Source organism: Colletotrichum phormii (assembly GCF_030913505.1).
Source record: "Colletotrichum phormii strain CBS 102054 chromosome Unknown BDP81scaffold_3, whole genome shotgun sequence".
NCBI lineage: Eukaryota > Fungi > Ascomycota > Sordariomycetes > Glomerellales > Glomerellaceae > Colletotrichum > Colletotrichum phormii.
Window position 1 is genome coordinate 1122113 of NW_026851445.1, and position 21566 is coordinate 1143678.

General features: G+C 56.1%; 8 protein-coding genes across 8 annotated transcripts; 4 read left to right on the plus strand and 4 right to left on the minus strand.

Annotated features, from left to right (window-relative positions):
• Window positions 1–125: 125 nt before the first annotated feature.
• On the minus strand, window positions 126–736 carry BDP81DRAFT_390415 (thioesterase superfamily protein; the record flags this gene model as incomplete). Its single annotated transcript, XM_060587397.1, has 2 exons — window positions 126–533; window positions 626–736. The coding sequence occupies 2 exons, from the start codon at window positions 734–736 to the stop codon at window positions 126–128; spliced, it is 519 nt and encodes a 172-aa protein (XP_060449727.1).
• A 617-nt stretch (window positions 737–1353) lies between these two features.
• Window positions 1354–2688, plus strand: BDP81DRAFT_309965 (Pex12 amino terminal region-domain-containing protein; the record flags this gene model as incomplete). The annotated part of the gene is made up of 1 exon (XM_060583585.1): window positions 1354–2688. The coding sequence occupies one exon, from the start codon at window positions 1354–1356 to the stop codon at window positions 2686–2688; it is 1335 nt and encodes a 444-aa protein (XP_060449728.1).
• A 1504-nt stretch (window positions 2689–4192) lies between these two features.
• On the plus strand, window positions 4193–6521 carry BDP81DRAFT_458005 (concanavalin A-like lectin/glucanase domain-containing protein; the record flags this gene model as incomplete). The annotated part of the gene is made up of 9 exons (XM_060593356.1): window positions 4193–4287; window positions 4389–4603; window positions 4720–4813; window positions 4868–4943; window positions 5037–5309; window positions 5387–5502; window positions 5566–6009; window positions 6078–6222; window positions 6264–6521. The coding sequence occupies 9 exons, from the start codon at window positions 4193–4195 to the stop codon at window positions 6519–6521; spliced, it is 1716 nt and encodes a 571-aa protein (XP_060449729.1).
• A 587-nt stretch (window positions 6522–7108) lies between these two features.
• On the minus strand, window positions 7109–8201 carry BDP81DRAFT_390418 (calcineurin-like phosphoesterase; the record flags this gene model as incomplete). Its single annotated transcript, XM_060587398.1, has 2 exons — window positions 7109–7477; window positions 7599–8201. 2 exons carry the CDS (start codon window positions 8199–8201, stop codon window positions 7109–7111), a joined length of 972 nt encoding a protein of 323 aa, XP_060449730.1.
• A 1037-nt stretch (window positions 8202–9238) lies between these two features.
• BDP81DRAFT_310812 (calcium-activated chloride channel-domain-containing protein) lies at window positions 9239–11605 on the plus strand (the record flags this gene model as incomplete). The annotated part of the gene is made up of 4 exons (XM_060583671.1): window positions 9239–9338; window positions 9401–11402; window positions 11457–11520; window positions 11576–11605. 4 exons carry the CDS (start codon window positions 9239–9241, stop codon window positions 11603–11605), a joined length of 2196 nt encoding a protein of 731 aa, XP_060449731.1.
• Window positions 11606–13069: 1464 nt separating this feature from the next.
• On the plus strand, window positions 13070–16644 carry BDP81DRAFT_403270 (SH3 domain-containing protein). The gene is made up of 6 exons (XM_060588873.1): window positions 13070–13628; window positions 13707–13931; window positions 14009–14988; window positions 15059–15149; window positions 15246–15941; window positions 16066–16644. Exons 1-6 carry the CDS (start codon window positions 13412–13414, stop codon window positions 16314–16316), a joined length of 2460 nt encoding a protein of 819 aa, XP_060449732.1. The 5' UTR covers window positions 13070–13411; the 3' UTR covers window positions 16317–16644.
• Window positions 16645–17770: 1126 nt separating this feature from the next.
• Window positions 17771–18262, minus strand: BDP81DRAFT_127831 (uncharacterized protein). Its single transcript, XM_060581695.1, has one exon. The coding sequence runs from the start codon at window positions 18108–18110 to the stop codon at window positions 17805–17807; it is 306 nt and encodes a 101-aa protein (XP_060449733.1). The 5' UTR covers window positions 18111–18262; the 3' UTR covers window positions 17771–17804.
• Window positions 18263–18414: 152 nt separating this feature from the next.
• Window positions 18415–21058, minus strand: BDP81DRAFT_309892 (transporter Avl9; the record flags this gene model as incomplete). The annotated part of the gene is made up of 4 exons (XM_060583579.1): window positions 18415–19965; window positions 20017–20229; window positions 20291–20717; window positions 20829–21058. The coding sequence occupies 4 exons, from the start codon at window positions 21056–21058 to the stop codon at window positions 18415–18417; spliced, it is 2421 nt and encodes an 806-aa protein (XP_060449734.1).
• Window positions 21059–21566: the final 508 nt, after the last annotated feature.

The window sequence follows — 21566 nt, forward strand, 5'->3', positions numbered from 1 at the left end:
ATATCTACGACTATATATATACCGCGTTGGTAATAGATACCGTATGTTTACACCCAACATCCTTCTCATCCGTACTCCTACATTCGCACTCCTCTCAAGAGAAACCCCCCCCCAAAGATACCAAATCACAGCTTGCTCACAGGATCAGTATTAAACTTGTGATGCTCACACGTAGCCAACACCACCCCGTCGCTCCGCCTCTTGAGGGTACCCCTGAGCTGGCACAGCGTCCGGCCAATCTGGACAATCTCGCACTCGACGAGGCACTCTTCGCCGTTGGGCGCGGGTCGGAGGTAGCTGCAGTTGATGGTGCGGGAGACGCCGAGGAACTGCCAGTAGCCCGGCTTATCGTTGACGAGGGCCAAGGGCAAGGTGGTGAGGGAGTCGAAGAGGGTGGCGGCGGCGCCGCCGTGGAGGTTGCCGGCGCGGTTGCAGTGCTCTGGGAGGACTGTGAAGGAGAAGGTGGCGCGCGGGGTGGGCGTGAGGGAGGTTGAGAGGAGGTTTATTGAGGGGATGAGGGCGCCCATCCAGTTCTGGGGGGTTGAAGTCTCATGTTAGCTGGTTGATGGTGGGTTTGTGTTTACTTGAGGTGAGATATGATGAGAAGAGAGGTAAAGGGACGTACGCCGAATTTGAAGTTGCCGGCGTCGTCCTTGTCGAGGTTGAGCCAGGCTTGTATGCGCTCTTCGCCTGCCTTGGCTTCGAAGACGGACTTGAACTGAGTTGGAATGCCCATGATGAACACAGTGTCGTCGTGTGAATTTGGGGTGTGAGTGTGAGTGAGAGTGAGAGTGAGAGTGAGAGTGAGATGAGCAAGTGAGTGTTGCTTGACGCTGATAGCGAGTCTGTCTCTATCTGATGGAAGAAAGATAAATCAAGTGAGGTAATCAATAGAGTGCTATGTCACGAATCATAACCAGAAGGCTACAAATGAACAGACAGGCAATCTATACATGAGCTTCCGTCTAAAATCAGAATGATTGAGTTGTTGATGCTGTGGTTCAACTGAGTTCGGTCGGGGGTTCGAATGGGTACTTCAGAAAAGGTACCCTTTCCACAGCAGATGGCCCCGCTGGCTTCCCCGGGTTCCTAGTCCCTCGGGACGCTAGGGGAACTGCCTCGGCAAACTCCTTCGGTACGTTCAACCTCCGACTTCTGACAAACCAACCGCCGACGATAAGATAACCAACCAGCAGACTTCCATTATCACCAACCCACCCGACACCTGATCCGTCATCGCCATGCCCAGATAACCCGCATCTCCCCCCCCCTTCGCATCCGCGCACCCGCAACAGAAACCATTGAGGGGATCGCCATCACATCAACCTCGATGCCCGCCCACCCTCGCCCACCATGGAGTTCATGACCGCCCTCCGGGGCTCCTTCGACGACCAGAAACCCTCCCTCTTCGAACTCATCTCCGAACAGCAGCTCAACTCCCTCCTCCCGCCCACCATCCGGTACCTCCTCACCGTCGCGACCCAACGATACCCGCGCTACCTCCTGCGCGCCCTCAACTCCTTCGATGAGCTCTACGCCCTGCTCATGCTCCTCGTCGAGCGCCACTACCTAAAGACCCGCGGCGGCAGCTTCACCGAGAACTTTTACGGCCTGAAGCGCGAAAAGGCCCTGCACGCCGAGATCCCGCGCGCCAGCGCCTCCGCGCCCGCCGTCGTCCGGGACACCCTCAAGCTCGGCACAAGAGACATATGGATGAACCTCGCCGTCGCCGTCGGCGTCCCTTACCTGCAGAGGAAGCTCGACGAAGGGTACGAGGTGAACGCGCCGCGGGCGCTGCTCGGCGCCGCCTATACCCAGATGCCGCCCAACCCGACGCTGAAGCAGCGCTTCCTGCACTACTACCGCTGGTTCCTGCGCAACATCTACCCGAGCGTCAACGCGGCCTACTACTTTGCGCTGCTGTCCTTCAACCTGGCCTACCTGTTTGACAACAGCAAGTACCACAACCCGTTCCTGTGGCTCATTGGCACCCGCATGAGGAGGATGACGGGCGCCGATTATCAGGCCATTGACGCGCTCACGAGCGGCGGCAGCGGCGGCAAGGCGACCGGCAAGCCGCCCGGGTGGAGATCCCTCTTCTCCCCGCGCGAGATGGGCCCGCGTGTGCTCTCCAGCCTGTCGTTGCTGCTACCCATGAGCATCTTTGCGCTCAAGTTTCTCGAGTGGTGGCACGCGTCGGACTTTGCTAAGCAGCTGTCGCGCAAGGCGTCCGAGACGCTGGACCTCCCGACCCCTGTGGTCTCGGGCTTGGGGACCGGCAAGGGAGGAGCTGGAAGAGCAGGCGCTGCCAAGAGCGGCGCCGAGACGGGCAAGGGCAAGGAGAAGGCGGCTAGTGGCGACGACGAGTCGGTGGACGCGGCTGTTCCGGCTGCTGAGACGGCGCCTATTGCGACGCCTTCGCTGCTGCCTATTTATACGGTGACTGCGCCTGAGGACTCTGCGTTGTGCCCTATTTGCGAGGACCCCATTGTCACGCCGACGGCGTGTCAGACGGGTATTGTATATTGCTACACGTGTATTCACCGCTGGGTGGAGGGTTTGCATCCCATGCAGGAGGACTTCATGGGGGACAAGGAGGGCAAGTGGGAGAGCGGACAGGGGCGGTGTGCGGTCACTGGCCGACGCGTTCTGGGAGGCACGGAGGGGCTGAGGAGGATCATGGTGTAAGACTAGGACAGCTATCGGGAGGGCATTTGAGGTTAGTAGTACGGACGTGTCAACGAGAAAAGTCGGGGAGCATTGATGGGAGGGATTGCTTGAAGGTGGTGGGCATAAGCCGAAAAAGGCCACGGCGTTTGGGTCATGAAGTTTGTCAAAAAAAATTTTGTTGCCCTTGTGCCATATAGACCATATGAATAATATACCCACTCATGATCTAGAGCGTCCGTGTTTCTTTTTCCTTTCTTTTTTTTTCCTTTCTTTTTTTTTTCCTTTCTTTTTGCTTTTCTGGCTCTGAGAAACTCGGAGGTGAAAACCCGATGGAAGCAAGGGTCGGACTTGAAGAATGCGGGACTTTGGATACCCTCCACCGATTGGAATGGAGGGGAGGATGTCTCACATCGGGGCCATGGTGGTCCCCACGCCCCCTCGATCCCTTTCTTCATGATCTGGCATTCGATACATGTTCTCTATTGGGTTTCACGTTTTTCTACCCATCCATCATGTGGTTTTGAGGACGGGTGAACGGTCTGCTGCTTCCACTTCTTTTGCCTCGGCGGCACCTCCTGTCTCGCCGTCAGGATGTCTCGGTCTGTAGAGCCTGCCACCAGCTCGGAGGTTTTACGGATAAAAGAACAAGGCAACTTGAAGTGAAGCTAGCGAAGCTTGCATTCCTCTTCTTTCCCCTTCTTCCTCGTCAACTTGCCATTTTTTCTTCTCCTACGGTGTTCTCCTTTGGGCGAAGGTCTTTGGTGGTTGGTTTCCTCGAAATGGATTACCTGGTATTGGATTCTCTGTCCTTTCCCACCAGACCGGTCTAGCTTTCTTGTACTTCTGGTCTTTGTCCTCCAAACTAGGTCAAGACTCATCTGGGCAAGTGCTTCTTGTGGAGAAGCAAACGTCACCTGTTCTAAACAGGTCTGCTTGAGGAGGCTGGGAGGGAGATGGACCTCGAGATCCTCGAAGCTTGGATAGGTCCTTGGCCAAAACGTGCGGTTGAGCAGTGGCATTCCTCGGTGGACTTGGGGGTTGCGATGGTGGTGGTGTGGTTCTCCGGTGGAGTAGGGTCAGACTCGGCTCATGAGTTGCCATCCAGTCGTTGAGGTTTCGCGCCTTTTTGGTGATAGCTGTGTACCTGGATCAGTCGCAAGGGAGATGTCGATGAGCAAAGGGTTTATAAGGAAACTACACCCCTTCTCAGAAGAGTCTCATGACATTTTTGGTTTCTGTTCCGATCATCGAAACTGAGTCGTGGTGTTTTCACTCTCCTTCTCTCTTTCTCTCTGTTTATCTGAATCAACCAGAGTCTCTCGTTGTTGTGTGTGCCCATCGGTTTCCGATCATCGATCACTGACGCACCCGATCTCTCTCGCTCTATTCAAGTTGTTACAGGGTTGTCACTTATACACTCTCTTCGATCCGGTAACGCGACAAAAAAGACAACAAAAGGCTCAAGAAGACACGAAGAACGCTGTAAAAGAATTGTGGGAGAGAAAGAGAAAGAGAAGCCAAGATGGCGTACAGCTTATCGCAGTCGTACTTTGGCGCGAACCTGATTTCAGACTTCAACTTTATCAACTATGCCGACCCATCCAACGGCTTCGTAAGGTACGTCTTTTGCCCCCATTAACAGAGATCGGTCTCAACCCTGTTGTTGTTGAATAGAGTTGGACGTAGATGAACTGACCGCAAGTATGTAACAAAAACAGGTATCAGAGCCAGCCCGACGCCCTCGCAAAGAGCCTCTACTTCATCGACCCGGACACGCAGGCCGTGACGCTGGGCGTGGACAACAAGAACACGTTCGTCCTCAGTGACGGACGGCCAAGTCTGAGACTGGAGAGCAAGAGGCAGTATAATCATGGGTTGTTCATCGGAGATTTCGCGCATATGCCGCCGTCGGTTTGTGGGTTGTGGCCAGCGTGTAAGTTTCAAACGTTTCTTCTGGTTATACATCTTTGTCGAATTTTGGGGGGACCAGACTCGCTGGAAGGGTGACGAACTACTTATTGGCTCATTGGCTGACATTGAATTGAACAGTCTGGATGTATGGACCGGATTGGCCTACAAGCGGAGAGATTGATATCATCGAGGGCGCGAACCAAGCTACGAAGAACATCATTTCCGGACACTCGTGAGTTCTCGTGGCCATACCACCTCGAAGATTGGGTCTAACACGAAAACCTAGTACGTCAGGATGCCGTATCCCAGATTCCCCCGCAGCCGCCGGCCAACCTCTCCTCCTCGACTGCGAAAGCCCAGGTGTACGTAATTTCCTCAACAAAGAACTCTCCCATCTTCGTACGTTCGTGATACGATTGTATCCTCTCTCGCTGACCACAAACGAAACAAAATAGACCACGAACAACGCCGGCTGCAACTACCTGCCCCCTGCCTCGGACACGCACACCTACGGAGACGCCTTCAACGCCGTCGGCGGCGGCGTCTACGCGCTCGAGTGGACCTCGGAGGCCATCAGCATCTGGCACTGGCCGCGGCAGAGCATCCCGGACGACATTGTCGCCAAGAACCCTGACCCCTCCAGCTGGGGATTGCCGTCTGCGCTGTTTGGGACGTCGACGTGTGATGTGGATACGTACTTTAAGGATATGAGTATTGTGATTCAGACGGTATGTTTCTTTTGCGCGAAGTTGGCGTAGGGGATATTTGCAAGCTACATTTGCTAACCCGTGAGATATGTATGTAGAACTTTTGCGGTGATTATGCTGCCAACATCTGGGGCAAGGATGGGGATACATGTAACCAGCGGGCGCCGACGTGCGTTGAGTACGTGGCGAACAACCCTACCGCATTCGCAAACGCGTAAGTCATCGAACCCTCTCGAGCATACTCTTGGAAATCTGACGAGAAGGGGGGGAAAAAAAGGTACTGGGAGGTAAACTACATCGACGTCTACGAACAAGGCCTCGCCACAAACACCACCGCCAGTCCGTCCGAACCGACAACGACGACGACGATAAAGTCCACATCGACAATCTACACCACGGTCCCGAACCCGGCCACCATCGTGACGAGCATCACGCACAACGGCACCGTCATCGTCTCCACCGCCACAGTGCAGTCCCAGGTATCGTCCGTCGTCTTGTCCACCGTCGTGGGACCGACCGCCACGGCACCTCCAAGCCCCTCGACGGACCCCTTGGTCCCGGAGCGCGAGCCCGCGACGATCGGGGAGTACGCGTACCTCGGCTGCTTCGGCTCCGGGACGGGGTTCCAAAGCTTTCTGCTAAAGGCCTCGGCGGCGGATATGACGCTGGGCAAGTGTATTGATCTCTGCAGGCCCGGGAAATACGCCGGTGTCCGTGAAAGGTAATAATGTCCCGGTGCCATCTCCATCTCATGTCAAATATCCCTCTTACTAACACACACCCTCTCAGCGAATGCTTCTGCGCAGACGACCTCGACCCAGACACCAGAGCAACGACAGACCGCGCCCTCTGCAACAGCCCCTGCCCAGGAAACAACACCCAACTCTGCGGCGGCACCACCACAACATCCCCCTCCAAAAAGCGAGACGCCGCCGTCTTACCGCCATCCTTCTCCTCCTCAAACCCTCACCGCAGCCGCGCGCTCATGCACCTCCACCTCCACCGCCGCGCCGCGCCCTCAACCTACCTCCTGACAGTCTACGGCCGCCTCACAGACGAAGTACCCCCCAACGCCCCGCCCCTAGGCGACTCGGAACCCCACGTACCCTCCACCTCGACGCTCGTGACGACGGTGACCTACACCACCGTCTGCGCGACCGACGCGGCGCGCCTGACGCACGCGGAGCACTGTACCACGATCCTGGTGCCGGGGTGCGACAAATACTGCGGTGATGGGATGTCCGCGGCGGTGAGCGTGCCGATGACGACGACGGTGGCTTCGTGTGCCGGGTGTGGTGCCGACGGCGCGGATAAGGTTACGCTTACGGTGCCGTTTTTCGTGATTGCGTTGCCCGGGACCGGAGCGGGGACGGCGACGGGGTATTGGCCCACTGGGCCCGGCGGTGGATCTATGACTGGTGCGGCGGCGACTCCGCCTGCGACGGGGAGACCCACCCCGTCCATGGTGTCTGTTAGTGCAGCGGCGTCCGTGGCGGAGGTGAACTTTGGGTGGGCTGTTGGGTTGGGGGTTGCTATTGCGGTTGTGCGGTTCACGTTGATGTTTTTCTGATGAATAGGGATTAATTGTGACCAAGAGGGCTGGTTCCTGGTGCATATTGGCGGCGCATTTGGTCTCTCTTTTTCCACCTCATCTTTTCTCTTTTGGTCCTTTCGTTGCTTTCTTTTATCCACCACACGTTCATTAGCATAGACATCGCCATGATACCACACCAGCGCAACGGGCGCACTGCCTTCTTACATTTTAGTTGTTATACAGAAAATCCTCATTATTCTAAGTCATGATTTTACGCTTTGTTTTATTACAAGTCCACCACTTCCACCGGGTTCCCCAGCCGCCCCGTGTTGCCGTACATTTGCGCGGCGTTGACCATGAGACTGCTGGTGTTGCCGCCGGGCCCGACCATGAGCCACTTCCAGACGACGCCGTGGATGCCGTAGCCAAGGACGGCGAGGGCGTCCCGCCAGCCGGCGTGGGGGAAGAGGTCGCGAAAGAGGCCGCGGGGCGGGCGGGACATGAGGGCCTCGTAGGCGCGCTGGCAGTCGTCAAAGTGCACTGTTTGACGGCCGTGGCCCCAGTGGACGTGGCCAAAGACGTGGAGTTTGGGGCGGACGCGCCAGACTTCTTGGAGGAGGGCTGGGCAGCCTAGGTTTAGGTCTAGGTGGGTTTTCTGGTGGCGCGTGTTAATCAGATGAGTGAGTTTTGAAGGGGGAGGGGGGGGGGGTGAATGAGATGAAGTGAGATAGGATGAGATGAGATTGAAATGAGACTGAAATGAGATTTGGACTTACTGGTGGTGTGTGAGTGATCAAAATGTCAGTGTCGATTGGTACGGTGTTGGTCCAGGGCGGTGATGAACGATCATACTGGAAAGCCATCTCTGAGCCGCCGCAGGTCGGGATATCAGGGGCGCCGTAAATCTTTAGATGGCGACCGCCCTTGAACTCCAGCGTGACGGCATCGCGGATGAGATAGCGGACGCCCTTGAAATCGAGGCTCTTACCACGGTCCTCGGGCAGACGGGCGCTGGGATCGAAGAAGCTGTCGTGATTGCCGCAGACGAGGATCTTGTGCTGGTGGGGTTGAGCGGCGAGCCAGTCGAGCTGGGCTTGGATGTCGGCGGCGGTGCCGGCGTTGGTGAGGTCGCCGGCGTGGATGAGGAGGTCGCCGGGGGGAATGTCGACGTCGGTGCGGTCGTGGGTGTCTGAGAGGCAGACGATGCGGATGGCGGGCTTGTCGCGGGGCGGGGTGAAGGGGCGGCCACGGAGGAAGAGGATGATGCTGTAGATGATTGTGACGAGGAGGTTGAGGGGTGAGAGGAGGAGGGCGTCGATGAGGGTTAGGGGTTCCCAGGGGTTTTTGCGGCGGAGGCCGACGGCTGTGAGGAGAGTCATTTGGAGGTTGTGGCCGTCGGTGTCCCTGTGAGTGGGGTGTTGGATGGAGGGTCACCGGGGTTATACGACTTCCATGTGAGCTGTTGTGCGAGGTGAGTGAGATTGGCGATGTGAATTGAGGTGAGATACGGCGAGGTGAGGTTGAACTCTGGAGTGGTGTTGAGGTTGGTTGGCCGGACGGATCTTCACATGGGGGGGGGGGGGCGGGGGCAGAGAGAGCTCCAAGCAGCTCGCAGCTGAAACCCCACCGATGACAGCACCAGCCAGCACTTGTGCAATCCAATGACATGCCACGGGGGTCATTGCCAGTGGTCTAGGGGGGACTGGACGTTCAGAGGTGGGCCGGCCGGCAGCTGGCACGGCGGCGGTTCAGCTATGCTGGGGGGGGGAAGTGGTGGAGGGGGCAGACCGGGGCAGCACGAGCCACACACCACCATTGTCACTGCAACAGTGTTTTAGTGGTGAGTGCTACCTTACCTTAGGTACCTTAAGGTGTGAAGTACTCCGTAGACGACATTTCCCAGCGACACGGCAGCGCCAATCCATGTTTGGCGTAGCGGTGGTGGGGATCGACTGGCGGGCAACCGGAGGCATTGAGGGGCTGGAGCTTGTTCCCTGAAAAGAAAAAAAAAGCTCCCCGGCCAAGTCGAGGCCCTGCGCGGTGACGTGACGGTTCCCTCAATCCCGCCAGCCAAACGCCCAAGCTCTCCTCTCTCTACTTCTCTCCCGGCCGGTTCATCTAAAAAACCTGCCAAGCGAGACATCACCGTCATTACTTTCAGCCACTTGGCTACATTATCCCATTTGGCTTTAAGACCATCGCGACCCCTACTACCTTACTTACGTCTCTCTTATCGTGATCCCGTCACTCTCGAGCATTTGGATAGCTCGCATACCTTGTCTCACAAGTGCATCCCATCTCTATCTACGACTTCATCATCCAAAACCTCCTAGGACCTGCACCTGCACACACGGCATCCGTGCTCGAGCTCCCGACGACTGATCTATTTGGGACGAACTCGCGGCCCGCAGCAGCCATGGCGAGTCTTCGCGACCTTTACAGCGATGAGAAGACCAAGGGTCTAGACACCAACTTTGGCGTCGACTATGTCATCAACTACAAGATCCCGTCAGAGGGTGAGCCCCCCCTTTTACCTCTACGTATCGAGCCTACCTTAAACTGACCAACACCTGCTCAGACCGCGCCAGCGCCGAAGCTTCTTTCGTTCAACTCATCGAGGCTCTGACCCATGTTGGCCTGACCACCGAGGTCCGGAGAGGCGACAAAAGCTCCGTTCTCGTCTTCATCAAGATCGCCGACAAGTTCCTCGCCGACCAAGTCTACCGATCCAGACTCCAAGACTGGCTACAGGGCGCTCGAACCAACACCGCGGACAAGGACCTCTCCCAGGCCCTCCGCGATGAGCCCGTCTCCGATGCAGAACGCCTGCGCCTTGTATACCTGCTCATGGTGAAGCCCAAGAACGAGGGCGGAGCCGGCATTACCCCCGAGTCTGGCAAGTGGAAGCATGTCGCCAGCATCTTCCCCCTCCACAACCACTCCTTCAACCGCCAGTGGATCAAGAGGGTGAGCACAAAGGGCCAGACGGACGAGAATGACCTCGACGAGATTCGTGATAAGTTCGGCGAGAGCGTCGCATTCTACTTCGCCTTCATGCAGACCTACTTCAAGTTCCTCACCGTCCCCGCCGCCGTCGGCTTTGGTGCTTGGATGTTCCTTGGCCAGTTCTCCTGGCTCTATGCTCTGGTCAGTTGCCTGTGGTCCGTCATCTTCTTCGAGTTCTGGAAGCAAAGGGAAGTCGACCTTGCCGTGCAGTGGGGCGTCCGCGGCGTCTCCAACATCCAGCACCCCCGGCCGCAGTTCGAGTTCGAGCGCCAGGCCGAGGATCCCATTACCGGAGAGCCCGTCAAGTTTTACTCGCCCATCAAGCGGTTGCAGACGCAGCTTCTCCAGATCCCGTTCGCGGCAGCGTGCATCGTGGTGCTCGGCACCCTCATTGTAACCTGCAACTCGCTGGAAATCTTCATCAACGAGGTGTACAACGGACCTTTCCAATCCTACTTGGCCTTCCTCCCAACCGTCATCCTGGTAGTCATGACGCCCACCTTTTCTACCGTGCTCACCAAGTTCGCGACGAGATTGACCGAGATGGAAAACTACGAAACAATTGACGCACACCACGCGGCCTTGGTGCAGAAGGAGTTCGTTCTCAACTTCCTGACCTCCTACATGGCCCTGTTCTTCACCACCTTTGTCTACCTGCCCTTTGGCGACCACCTCACTCCTTACCTCGACTTCTGGCGGACTACTGCGCAGAAGATCACCCCCAAGGACGTCAACTTCCAGACTCAGGAGTTCTCCATTAACCCCGAGAGGATCAGCAAGCAAATGTTTTACTTCACCGTCACCGCTCAGGTCGTCAACTTCGCCACCGAGGTCATTGTGCCGTACGTCAAGCGCCAGGTGTTCCAGGAGGTTAGAGAGGTGCAGTCTAAGATGTCCAAGGAGGACAGCGCCGCCAAGATCAAGGACCAGCCGGAAGAGGCCGCCTTCTTGGAGCGTGTGAGGAACGAAGCCGAGCTCGAGACGTACGATGTCACCGGAGACTACCGAGAGATGGTCATCCAGTTCGGTTACCTATCGCTCTTCTCCGTGGCCTGGCCTTTGACTGCTTGCTGCTTCCTTGTCAACAACTGGGTCGAAATGCGATCGGACGCTGTCAAGATTGCCATTAGCAGCAGGCGGCCGATTCCGTGGCGCGCCGACTCGATCGGGCCCTGGCTCAACGCCCTCGGATTTCTGTCTTGGTTGGGCAGCATCACCAGCGCCTCGATCGTGTTCCTGTGCAGATCTGCTGGCAAGGGCGATGGACCTCGCGGAACCCCTGGAAAACAGGCATGGGGGCTCCTCCTCAGCATCCTCCTCTCGGAGCACTTCTACTTTGGCGCGCAATTCGTTGTTCGCCTCGTCATGAAGAAGCTGGACAGCCCGGGCCTGCAGAGGGAGAAGAAGGAGCGTTTCATGATGAAGAAGAGACTGCTCGAGGAAAACCTGGGCCAGGGCGTTTCGGATCAGGCCGCGACTCCGGGTATCGAGAAGACGGAGATGATCACCATGCAGGCTCTTGAGGATGAGGCCCGCAGGATCTCCACGCAAGGCCACGGAGGCGACGAGGAAGCGTAAGTTGATGTTCTAGCCCTTGATGTCGAAGACTTGAGCTGACGACTGTACAGATTCTGGCTTCGCCAACGCGGTATGGCCGAGACCATCCAGATTGGCCGCAACCTGATCTCTCAGGTAAGTCGCTGTACACTTTGATTGTTAGTGTTATCTTCTGACATTGAGTCCTCAGAGCATCACTGGAAATACGACCAAGGCGTAAAGGCCGCTGTCAACGGTTGATCAAGAGACGGGCTGATGGATAAGAAACAAAGCACACACACTACCCCCTCATTGATGAGAATATGAGTCATGCTTGTTCTGGCGTGTATTGCTAGCGAATATGTTTTAATCGGGTGTTCCGAAAAAGCTGTGGGGTATCTGCTGCGTGTAATCGGGCGTTTATTTCGGTCAAAACAAGAATGAGGCAAACCTTTGAATGTTTGTTTGTTCGGTGAAGAAAGATGGAGCAGGTGTGATGTGGCCCGTCGGTGGCCGCATGTGGTGACCGACTGAGATAAGGTATGCCGTCAAATTGTTCCTGACCTGACCTTTGTTACTCAGTAATACCTCGTAATGAGTGGGCAGATGACCATTTGAAACAAACTACGCACCGGGCGAGGCAGACCGGGAGGCTTAAGCAGCCGGGCGTAGTCTTGTACAATGATCCAAATGCTTGTTAGAACCTCTTTACTTTAACAGGTAACGTCGATGGGCCTAATACTGAACTGCGCCTCTGCGCTAGCTGTGCTGGACCTCGTGGCTGCAGCGTTCATCTGATGAGCCTACCTTACCTTAAGTACTTGCTTATTCAGTATGTACGTACCCACCTGGTGGACTTGGTACGTTGTTCGCTTACAACCGTCCTCCCCTCCCCTGCCAAACGTCTCTCTTCCCTCAATACCTACCAGCAAACTCCGTCACGCCCGCGACATTCCTTTCGCTTGAGAAACACCAATCGCGGAGCCTGCTTCAGGAATGTGCCACGCCGATGGAGCCAAATGGGTCTGCCTGGGGGAAGTTCTGAAGGCTAGCAGCGACAGCTAAGCAGCCCTACCTCGGGCCCAAGATGCCAGAACGCCTCCTCCTCCTTTGGCGCTTCTCCTCCACCCCCCCTCAACGTTGGAACATGCAGCAGACATGTTGACCTCTTTTCATCGCCCGCCATGCCGATCCCCTCGAGAGACTAGCCTGATACCGGGGCGAGATTCACCTGCATTCGCTTGCAAAGGTGGGCGCAACAAGCACCGCACCGCCTTGCCCCGCTTGTCAACTTTCAAGACCTGACTGGAACTGGAAGTGCGGCGGCGTTCCGAGAAGCAAGCCACGCCCGTTGGCTACCGGTGACTATTTGCCCTCGCACCCTCGTTCGAGGTATCTCTGGAGTGACAGACAGACGGACAGCCCAGAGGTGCGCTTCGTGTCTCGGGAGAGAGAGGCCAGTCTGACATGCGGTGCGCCCTGCATCTGCCTACCTTACCTTGCCCGCCAGCCGCCCATCCCCAATCCCATCCCGTCCCCTCCTGTGTGCCATACCATGCCACGATGCTCATCTATCCTGCGGCCTGGAGCTGGCCCTGGTTTCTTGGTGACTCTGAGCGAAGCCGACTAATTGATCTGCTCAGCTCAGCTTAGTAGCTTTTCTACAGCCTTGTCCTATCCTTTCCTGTCGTCCTCTTTGCATTTCCTCTCTCTCTCTCTCTCTCTCTCTCTCTCTCTCTCTCTCTCCCTCTCTCTCTCTCTCTCTCTCTCCTCTCTTCTTCCTCTCACATTTTCTGCCAAGATCTATTCTCCAAAGTTTCTGTGACTGTGAACCCCCAAAGAACACTTGGCGATTGCGCAAGTTCAGATCCAAACTTGCTACTCGGATGACCCTCTGTCAGCTTGTCGCGCTGGCTTAGCCCATCGTGTGTACCTATAACCAAACCAAACCGACGACTCCACCTAAACCCCGCCGCCCGCCAGGAGACCGAGACGAGAACGACTGCAACCTCCCCCGGTAGGACTTGACGGGTTCCCTTTGCCGACCATGGACGTCGTAAAGGACTTGGTGACTGGGCCGTTTCAGGAGGTCGTGGAGAAGGGGACCGTTGCGCTCGGGAACGCGGGCGACGACCGGGACATGCTCTCCGAGAGCCAGAAGCTGGTCAAGGGCGCCGAGCGCGTCCTCAAGATTATTGAGCCGCTGTGCTTGCGCCACTTGGAGGAGTCTGGCGTCAACTTTATAGATGCGCTCAAAGATAATAGTATGATTGTTTCCGTCTTTTTCTTCCCACTTTTTCCATCTGGTGAAATTGTTAACTGACTGACCTTTATTTGTGTAGACGAGATCGCGGAGTCTAGGTCACAGATGACTGACATGATCTGGGACTTTGAAGACGTAATCGATGCAGAAACATTTGAAAAGGAAAAGTACGTTGAGCTGCGGGAGCTCTGCAAGAGGGCCGGCCTCCGGACCGGGGAGATCTTGAAGAGGATGAGGCTGGAGCCGGCGCCGCGGGAGCAGCCTCTCATTCCCATTATCGCGACATCGCCACCGGCTACCCACGGTAACTAAATCCATTACCCCCTGGACTGAAACATGAGGAAAGAAACCATAGCTGATCAAAGATTCCCTCGACACTAGAGACCCAAGATCAAAGCCACGCAAGTCTAACTACATCCCACGAGGGACAAAATCACTTCCAGGTACAGCCACACGAAGAGCAACACGTACTACCCGAGCCGGAGCCAAGAGTCAGAGAGGAGGTCATCGAGCAGCAGCCGCCGCCGCCTCCCCCGACGAATCCATGGAGTATAGGAGCAAGCCCCGTGATCGAGACAGGACTGGAGGAGCCAATGGGCGGAATCAATATTGAGCGCCGTCGGCCCGTTTCCGTGAGCTCTCCCATCTCTGAGCCGGGCAGCCCCAAAGATATGAGCAGACTCTCGCACGGCTCGGATCGCCGGCTCGAAATCCCCACCGACCGCGTCCTCTCGGAAGAAGAGCGGTACCACCAAATGAGCCCGCAGGACCTCACGCGATCCCCGGTCTCAATAACGGACAGGAGCCATCCCCTCGTTTCGCGCGGGCGAGCGTCGTCTACAACGCTAGGTATCGTCACGGAAGACCAGACGCAGACCCCGCGGAACGGCGGCCACTCCCCGCGGCCGCACCGGCACTCGCAATCCAGCTCAATGTACTCGCACGCCTCCCGCCAACGCTCCCAAGAATCCCTCCACGATTCCGTATTCGACGGCGGCAGGAGGAACTCTGGCGCCATCAGCCCCTCCATGACGGAGCACCGCGCCTCCACGTCCTCGACCCACGACGGGGGCCGGCTCAGCCCGACGTCGAGGCCGCCCATCATCCCGCCCAACTTCCCACCCGGTGTCCACGAGGGCATCGAGAGGGTGCCCCTGATCACGAGCGACGGCGAGGGGCTAATCCCCGTCGAGTCGGAGTCGTCGACTTCGCAGGGGAGGGAGCCGCTCTTTCAGGTCTCGTCCCGGCCAAAGGATTGTAATATCGGGTTGAGCAGCTCATTTTATCTGTACAAGGGTTTCTGCGAGGGTGCCAAGGAGGTTACCCGCGGAGGTCTCGGTGTTAAAAAGATTAAGAAACCAGTGAGTCGCCAGTGTCCCAACCACCCCTTTTCTTTTTTTACAGTAAACATGGATTAACTCTAGCTATAAGGGATTCTCGGGCGCCCACGAGGTCGCCAAGTGCTCGAGCTGCTCGTTCGAGCTCGACTTCAAACAGGTTGAAAACGACGTCAACAACGCCGGTACGTGCTCAGCTCTCTCTCTCTCTCTCTCTCTCTCCATCCCTGATGTTCGACTTGAATCGAAGGAGAGTTTCACTAATAATGCGCAACCTCTAGAGGAAGCAAACCACCACTCCAACAAAATCTCCTACCGCCCCCGCTTCCTCCAAAAATCCCACGTCGCCACTAAACGCGCAGACGAATTCCTCTACGGCTGCGTCTTCTGCGTCCACGCCCAAAACACCCTCGAAGAATGCGACGCCACAGTCTTCTTCAGCCAAAAGAAGCTGTTCGAGCACCTCGCTCGGCACCCGCGACCGTTACCGCAAGTACCCGGCATCACAGTGGTAGAGACATCAGAGACCACCGGCGGCGGCGAAGTCCCGCTCCACCTGCGCAACAACTACGACCTGCACTTCCGCGCCCCGCCGCGTCCTTCGCGCATCGAGGGCCGGCAGCTTGAGCTGGCGCAGCTGCCGACGGCGACGGCGACGCAGACTGTCAAGAGGATGTATGGGATGCGGCTGTTGTATGATAACACGCCTGGGTTTGAGCTTGCTAATGGCGCGCGGTTGAGCGGGGTGGAGTTCCCGGCCAAGTATAATGGAGAGTGGGTGATGGGGTGGCATGAGGGGAATTTCGGGTCGGCGCCGCTGGATGTTTTGAAGTTGGAGGCGCCGCCCAAGGGGGAGATTCGTGCGGATACGGGGAGTAATATCTCGGCGGTGGCGAGGTGGAAGTTTGCGCCTAGGGCGAAGGATGGGGGGGATTGGTTGAAGTTTGATCAGGGGGAGAGGATCACCAACATTAGCTGTGAGTTTCCATTTCCCTTCTTTGCGCTGCCCCCTTTTTCTTCTTCCTTTTCTTTTTTGGCTGGAAGTTTGTTGTTAATGGAAGGTGCGGAAGACTTTGGTTTTGCTAACACGAGAAAATCCAGGGGCATGGCAAGATCACTGGTGCTGGTCCGGCACCAATGCCAAGGGCGTCTGGGGCATCTTCCCGCAGACATTCATCGACAGCACTTCGATCCGCGAGGTTTCGGATAGGTCGAGCATCTCGAGCGGGGAGAGGAGGAAGTCCGGAACCGCGGGCTTTTTTGAGAGGTTCTCTTCCGGCAGGAAGGCGTCGAGGCAGTCGAGCGTTGGGCATGTTATGGTTTCGTCTGGGCCGCGGCCTTCGGTTGTGTGAAGAGAGACAAGGGTTTTGGGTTTGATTGGTGGATGGACTGTGATACAGAACATGATGTGACGGGAATTGTTTCCTCTGTGGGATTTTCCTATGTTGATGAAGATACCTTTTTGGGGGCTTTTTAGGAGTTTTCAATACCCAGTAACGATTGAAAGATGGAAACGGCCATTTGGCGTCACCGGTAGAGGTGCCCTACTTTGCGTACCCAGTCTCGAATACTGTGACTAGTAGTCCGTGATAACCATATAGTGAGACTTGTAGGGACATCAAAGGCTTCTGCCATGTACTAACCCTGTCTGGGGTCTCTTGTACTGAGCCAAGAGCAACCGAAATGTTTACAGCTTTGACAGCGCCTACCACATAATCTACAGCAACACGGAGCTCCTGCTTAATCTAGCATAGAGGTTCCCCAGAAACCGTTCGAGGCGTGAGTCTGGGATGTACACTGTCCTGGTACACGACGGCGTCGAAGTTGGCTGGCCACTGGGTCAAGTCGGAGTAGTAAAAAGCTCCAGTGTAAAGAGCAGCTTTACATAGATACTATCCAACACCCAGTCTCACTAGCTTATTCTAGGATTAATATGCCGCCATGGTGGAGGATGACTGAGGGGATGGAGGCTGATTTGGTGGAAACAAACGCTACCAGCCACGCATTAACGTATCGATCTTAATATAACGTCCTTGCATTTGCCATTCACACTTTCACCATCTGCTCGGGAGCGCCCGGTCATCATTCATTCATTGCTAAGCTTGGTTACTACGAACATGTCGACTTATATACTATTGATGAGGTACCTCCGGCATCGTTCCCGCCGCCGCAACTACTTCATCAAGTATAAATAAGGAAGCAGTGTAGCGCACCAAGTTGGCTCATCAGCGCGACATGCTTCGATAACATGTTTTGGGCGGTCACAGCTGAGTCTGGTTCTCTGCAACCAAGGCATGGGCTTTATTCTCTTGGGTCTTGCGGTGATATCAGTCTTATTTTTAGGTCTGCCTTGGGTATGCCTACCTCGAGCAACTGTACCTTGCGAAACCATACTCTTTCCCAATCTTCAGCGCCCCGAATATATTCCGAGATCAATATACTTCAGTGTACGAAAGATGTAGAAGAGCTAGGATAAGTGTATACACTACATCATCGCCTTACATTCCCTCCCCGTAAAGCAAGTATGCTCCAGAACGAAAGTGAAGCTCAAGAATACATGGCTGCCCTCACGATCTTCTGGAACCAAATGAATGAGGAAGAAGACAGAAAAACATCATCGCCTTCCACTTTGCGAAATAAATAGTCTCGACAGATCCGGTTTCGACGTGTACTGGCACAATATCCATATTAGGGGCTGGCCAAATTTGGTCAGTGTCGATCAATCCTCGTACACGTTCATCTGATTCTCATCTTCAGAATGATTCCGAAGCTGCCTAGACTTCTTGGATGTCTAAGGAGCCTTTTTGTGCTTTCCACTACCGGCATACTTACGAAGAACACTAACATCCTACGCCTTTCCGTTTGCTCAAGTCACGAACATAAAAAGGAATTCGGTCACAAACCACTATGAACCGTACTTCTTTCTTCATTGGTCTCATCTGCTCTGACCTGTACCGTCCAGTCTTTCCTCGGCACATAGGCATCGATCCAATCCAAACCAAATCCGTCTGCCCCAACCAACGGCCGTTAAGCGAAGCTAGCTTTCTCAATCTCTTCGCATGTAAATATATGATGATTAAAGCTACAGGTCGAAACCAAAATACCAGAAAACAAAAAGGGGGGACAACCCCCCCCCCCCCCCCCATTTGAGGTTTTCTTCATGCGCGCCATATATCCATCAACCCAATCCACCCTGGAATCGGACCCCCCCCCCCCCCCCCCCTTCCAACAAATGCTTCGCTATGCTGATACTTCTGTACACTCTGTACTGTGATGATTCTTTTTCTCTCTCTGCAGGGATTTGTGTGTGTTGTGCTGCTGTTGTTGATATTTGCCTCCGCATCCAATCAATTCCATCCCGTCCATCATTCCCATTATCATCTCGGCCCTGCTAACATGCTTTCATTCTTCCTTCATAGACGACTTCTCCTCGTGGGGCTGATTCTTTCTTCATGGGCGATCATCACCCCAGGCCTTGGCCGCTTCAGCCGCAGCTTCCGCAGCTTCCGCAGCAGCCGCCGTCGCCCTAGATTCCTCCACTTCGTCCTCCTCATCATCGCTCCCCTGCTGTTGTGGCTGTTGCGCTTTAGTCGGTAGAGCGCTCGCGGCCGAAGCTGGGATAGAATCTCCCTTCTTCTCCTCTCCACGAGCCTCAGAAGCCACTGTCCTAACGGTGCTGTTATCCCCGCCATTCAACTTGCCATCGGCCCCAGGCGTAGCCGCCTCGGTAACCACCTTCGCGGGCGGCGCGACCCCATCCTTTGACTCTGGCCTCGCGTAACCCGTAGGCGTTTCCGACTCAATCGACCCCGTCGACAGAATCGACTCGGTATACGACCCCTGCGTCAGCGGCTGGAAATCATGCTTCTCCCCATGCGGCCTCTTATCATTAATCTCCGTCCCCGCAGACGAAGTAGACATGCGCGACCCCGAGATCGAAACAGAGTCCCTGTCGCCGTTACCAGCCTTACTGGCGTCCGTCTTGGACTTGCCCCATCCGCGGCCCCAGCCGTAGCCTCCGCTGGTACTCGTCGTCGGCGACGTCACGGTGCTGTTCCCGCCACCGCTGCCGCCACCCCACCCGGCCTTGCGTTTCTCGCCCGCCCAGGTGACCCACGAACTCACGTACGAGCTGGCTTTGCCAGAGTTCCCCGGCGCCTTGGCGGCTCCCGCCTCCGTTGACGCAGCAGAGGCGGCGGGCGCGCCGGCCTTCTCGGCCTCCGCGGCAGCAGCTTCCTGGGCCAGGCGCTGCTCCTCGGCCCGTTTCCTCTGCGCCTCGCGGAGCGCTTCCAGGTCAGAATAAAATTTGTTAAACATGTTGGACGCCTTCTCCTTGCCCACGGCAAAGTTGCGTCCGAGGACTTCCTTGCCGACGGCGAGACGCTCGTCTAGGTGCATGTCCTGGACTTGCTGGGCGATGCGGCGCTGCACGTCGTCAATCGTAAGACCGCCGGCGCAGGGGTGCCGCGGCTCGACGACGTCAAAGAGGTGGGAATCCGTGTTGCCGTTCCAGATGCGGTGGTTTTCGGTGCGGGACCAGTATTCGATGAATTCGTTTCCGTAGTCGAGGGAGGGGTCGCCTTCAATGTGCGGGAGGAGCGCACGTGGGTTGTTCGGGTTCGCGTGGAGATGATTGCGGTATTTCACCGAGGAGACGAGAGATAGTATATACTCTTCAAACTGGAGCCGGATAAACTCCTCGCTACCGACGTAGCCCATGGTGTTTGGACGCTGGGGGTTGGCGTCGTCCCAAGTGTCATTAACTACTTGGGTGATGTAGTCGATCCAGCGGCGGTCTGCGGCCGACAACGCCAGGGCGTTTTTGAGAGAGGAGGAGGTAACATTGACGGTGTGCTCGTCGAGATTAATTAGGATATCGCTGTAACGGTCCCTCTGCTGCAGGAGAAGCGAGTTCGTGCTGCCAACAATGTATGACTTGGTGCCAAAGTCGGCGAGAATGTCAAGTTGCTGCAGAGGGGTATATGGACCAAACAGACTGCCCTGTTCATGTCGTCAGTTGGGAGTCCTCAGCTAGGACAGTGACAAACATACCTTGCCGAAAATCTGCAGGGGCAAGCCCATGTATGTGAGCAAAGAGTTACGATCGCTGGTCCGCAAGCTTGTGGGCCGCGCCAACCTCTTCTCGTAGTTATTCAGCTCCGGATCGGCGCAGTCGACGAGGTTACGAATAAGTCCGGGTATCAGAGAAATAAGAGAAAACTGCATCATGCACAACCTTTCACATCGTGATCCGAAAAAGAGCATCTGCACTCATTGGTTAGCTCCCAATACGAAATGTCTGCCATTTGAGCAGAGAAAAACGCACCTTTGGCTGCAGCAAACAACACTTGAACAGCATCAGCGTCTGCGACTTGAACTCGTGCACCAGCTCACGCAAGCTCATGCCGAGGTACTGGTCACGGCTCTCCTCCTCTGTCAAGAACCCGCGCTCCTTCTCCTCGGCCAGACTCTCCTGGAAGCGGCGCAGGATCTCCGTGTCGGTGAACTCGCGCTGCGCAAACCAGGCCTGCGTGACGACACTGAGACGCTCACGCATCATGCCAAAGTGCTGCGGCGTGTCGGCGATGACGACGACGGCTTTCTGGACCGTCGAGCGCGTGACGTCGGCGGGCCGATTCAGGAGCTGCGAGGCATCGAGCTGTCGTGTGCAGGATATGCCGAACAGGGACGTTGCAGGCCCCGTGGCGGTGGCCGGACGGAGAAGCGTAAAGTAGGAGAAGTCCTCGCTTGATCTGGTCCCGGTTATTAGTTTCTGGTCCTACTCTAAGATGTACGTAGCGACTGGGCTCTAAGCAGAGCTTCGGGTCACCGGCTGCACTACGATGAACAGGGGTGATACTCACAAATGCGCACCATCGCTCAACGCCATGAAGGGCAGCAAGCCCCAGTCGTACTCGACTGCCGGATCGGTACCCTCCGCCGCGCCAAACCACATCTCAACTTCGGGTCCGCGGGCATGGTGGAAGTCGACAACCGTTACCAGCGGAATAAAGTCTGGCTTGGCCGGCGTTGACGGCACGGTCAAGGGCGTAGCGGCGCCGGACGTCGGCGTCGCAACCTCGGGCGTATCCATGTTTCCCTCCTTTTGATCGTGTCTGCCTCTGTCTGGGTGGTGCGTTTTACGGACGAGGGGTGTGCATGCGTCGAATTTGCCGTTCGCGTAAGAAACTAGGTCTGGGTTGCTTCGGAAAATCGCCCAATTCCTTCACGAATCCCTTAATTTGTGTTCGTAATTCGACTTCTTTGGCGCAACGAGGCCCACTCCTACGACATTGCCATGTATTTCCTCGATTCCTAGTCTTTGGTTTGCTTCTCTTTCACCAGTCCTCCTCGCACGTTTCCTCGCAAGTTTTGTTGCGTGGGTCAATCCTTTTTCCCTTTCGGTCTGCGATTTGCCGCTTCGCTGGCAAAGCCACGCGTTGGGAGGGAAGCTCTTCCGTCGGCGTCGAATTATCTCGGGGCGGGCGTGACGTTCGTCTTTGTGGTGAACTAACTCGACACCCCCCAAAAAATGTCGAGGAGGGGTTGCGGGTTTCTCTTCTGACGTAGTATCGAGATTTCCCCGTCCACTCAAAGGGGGG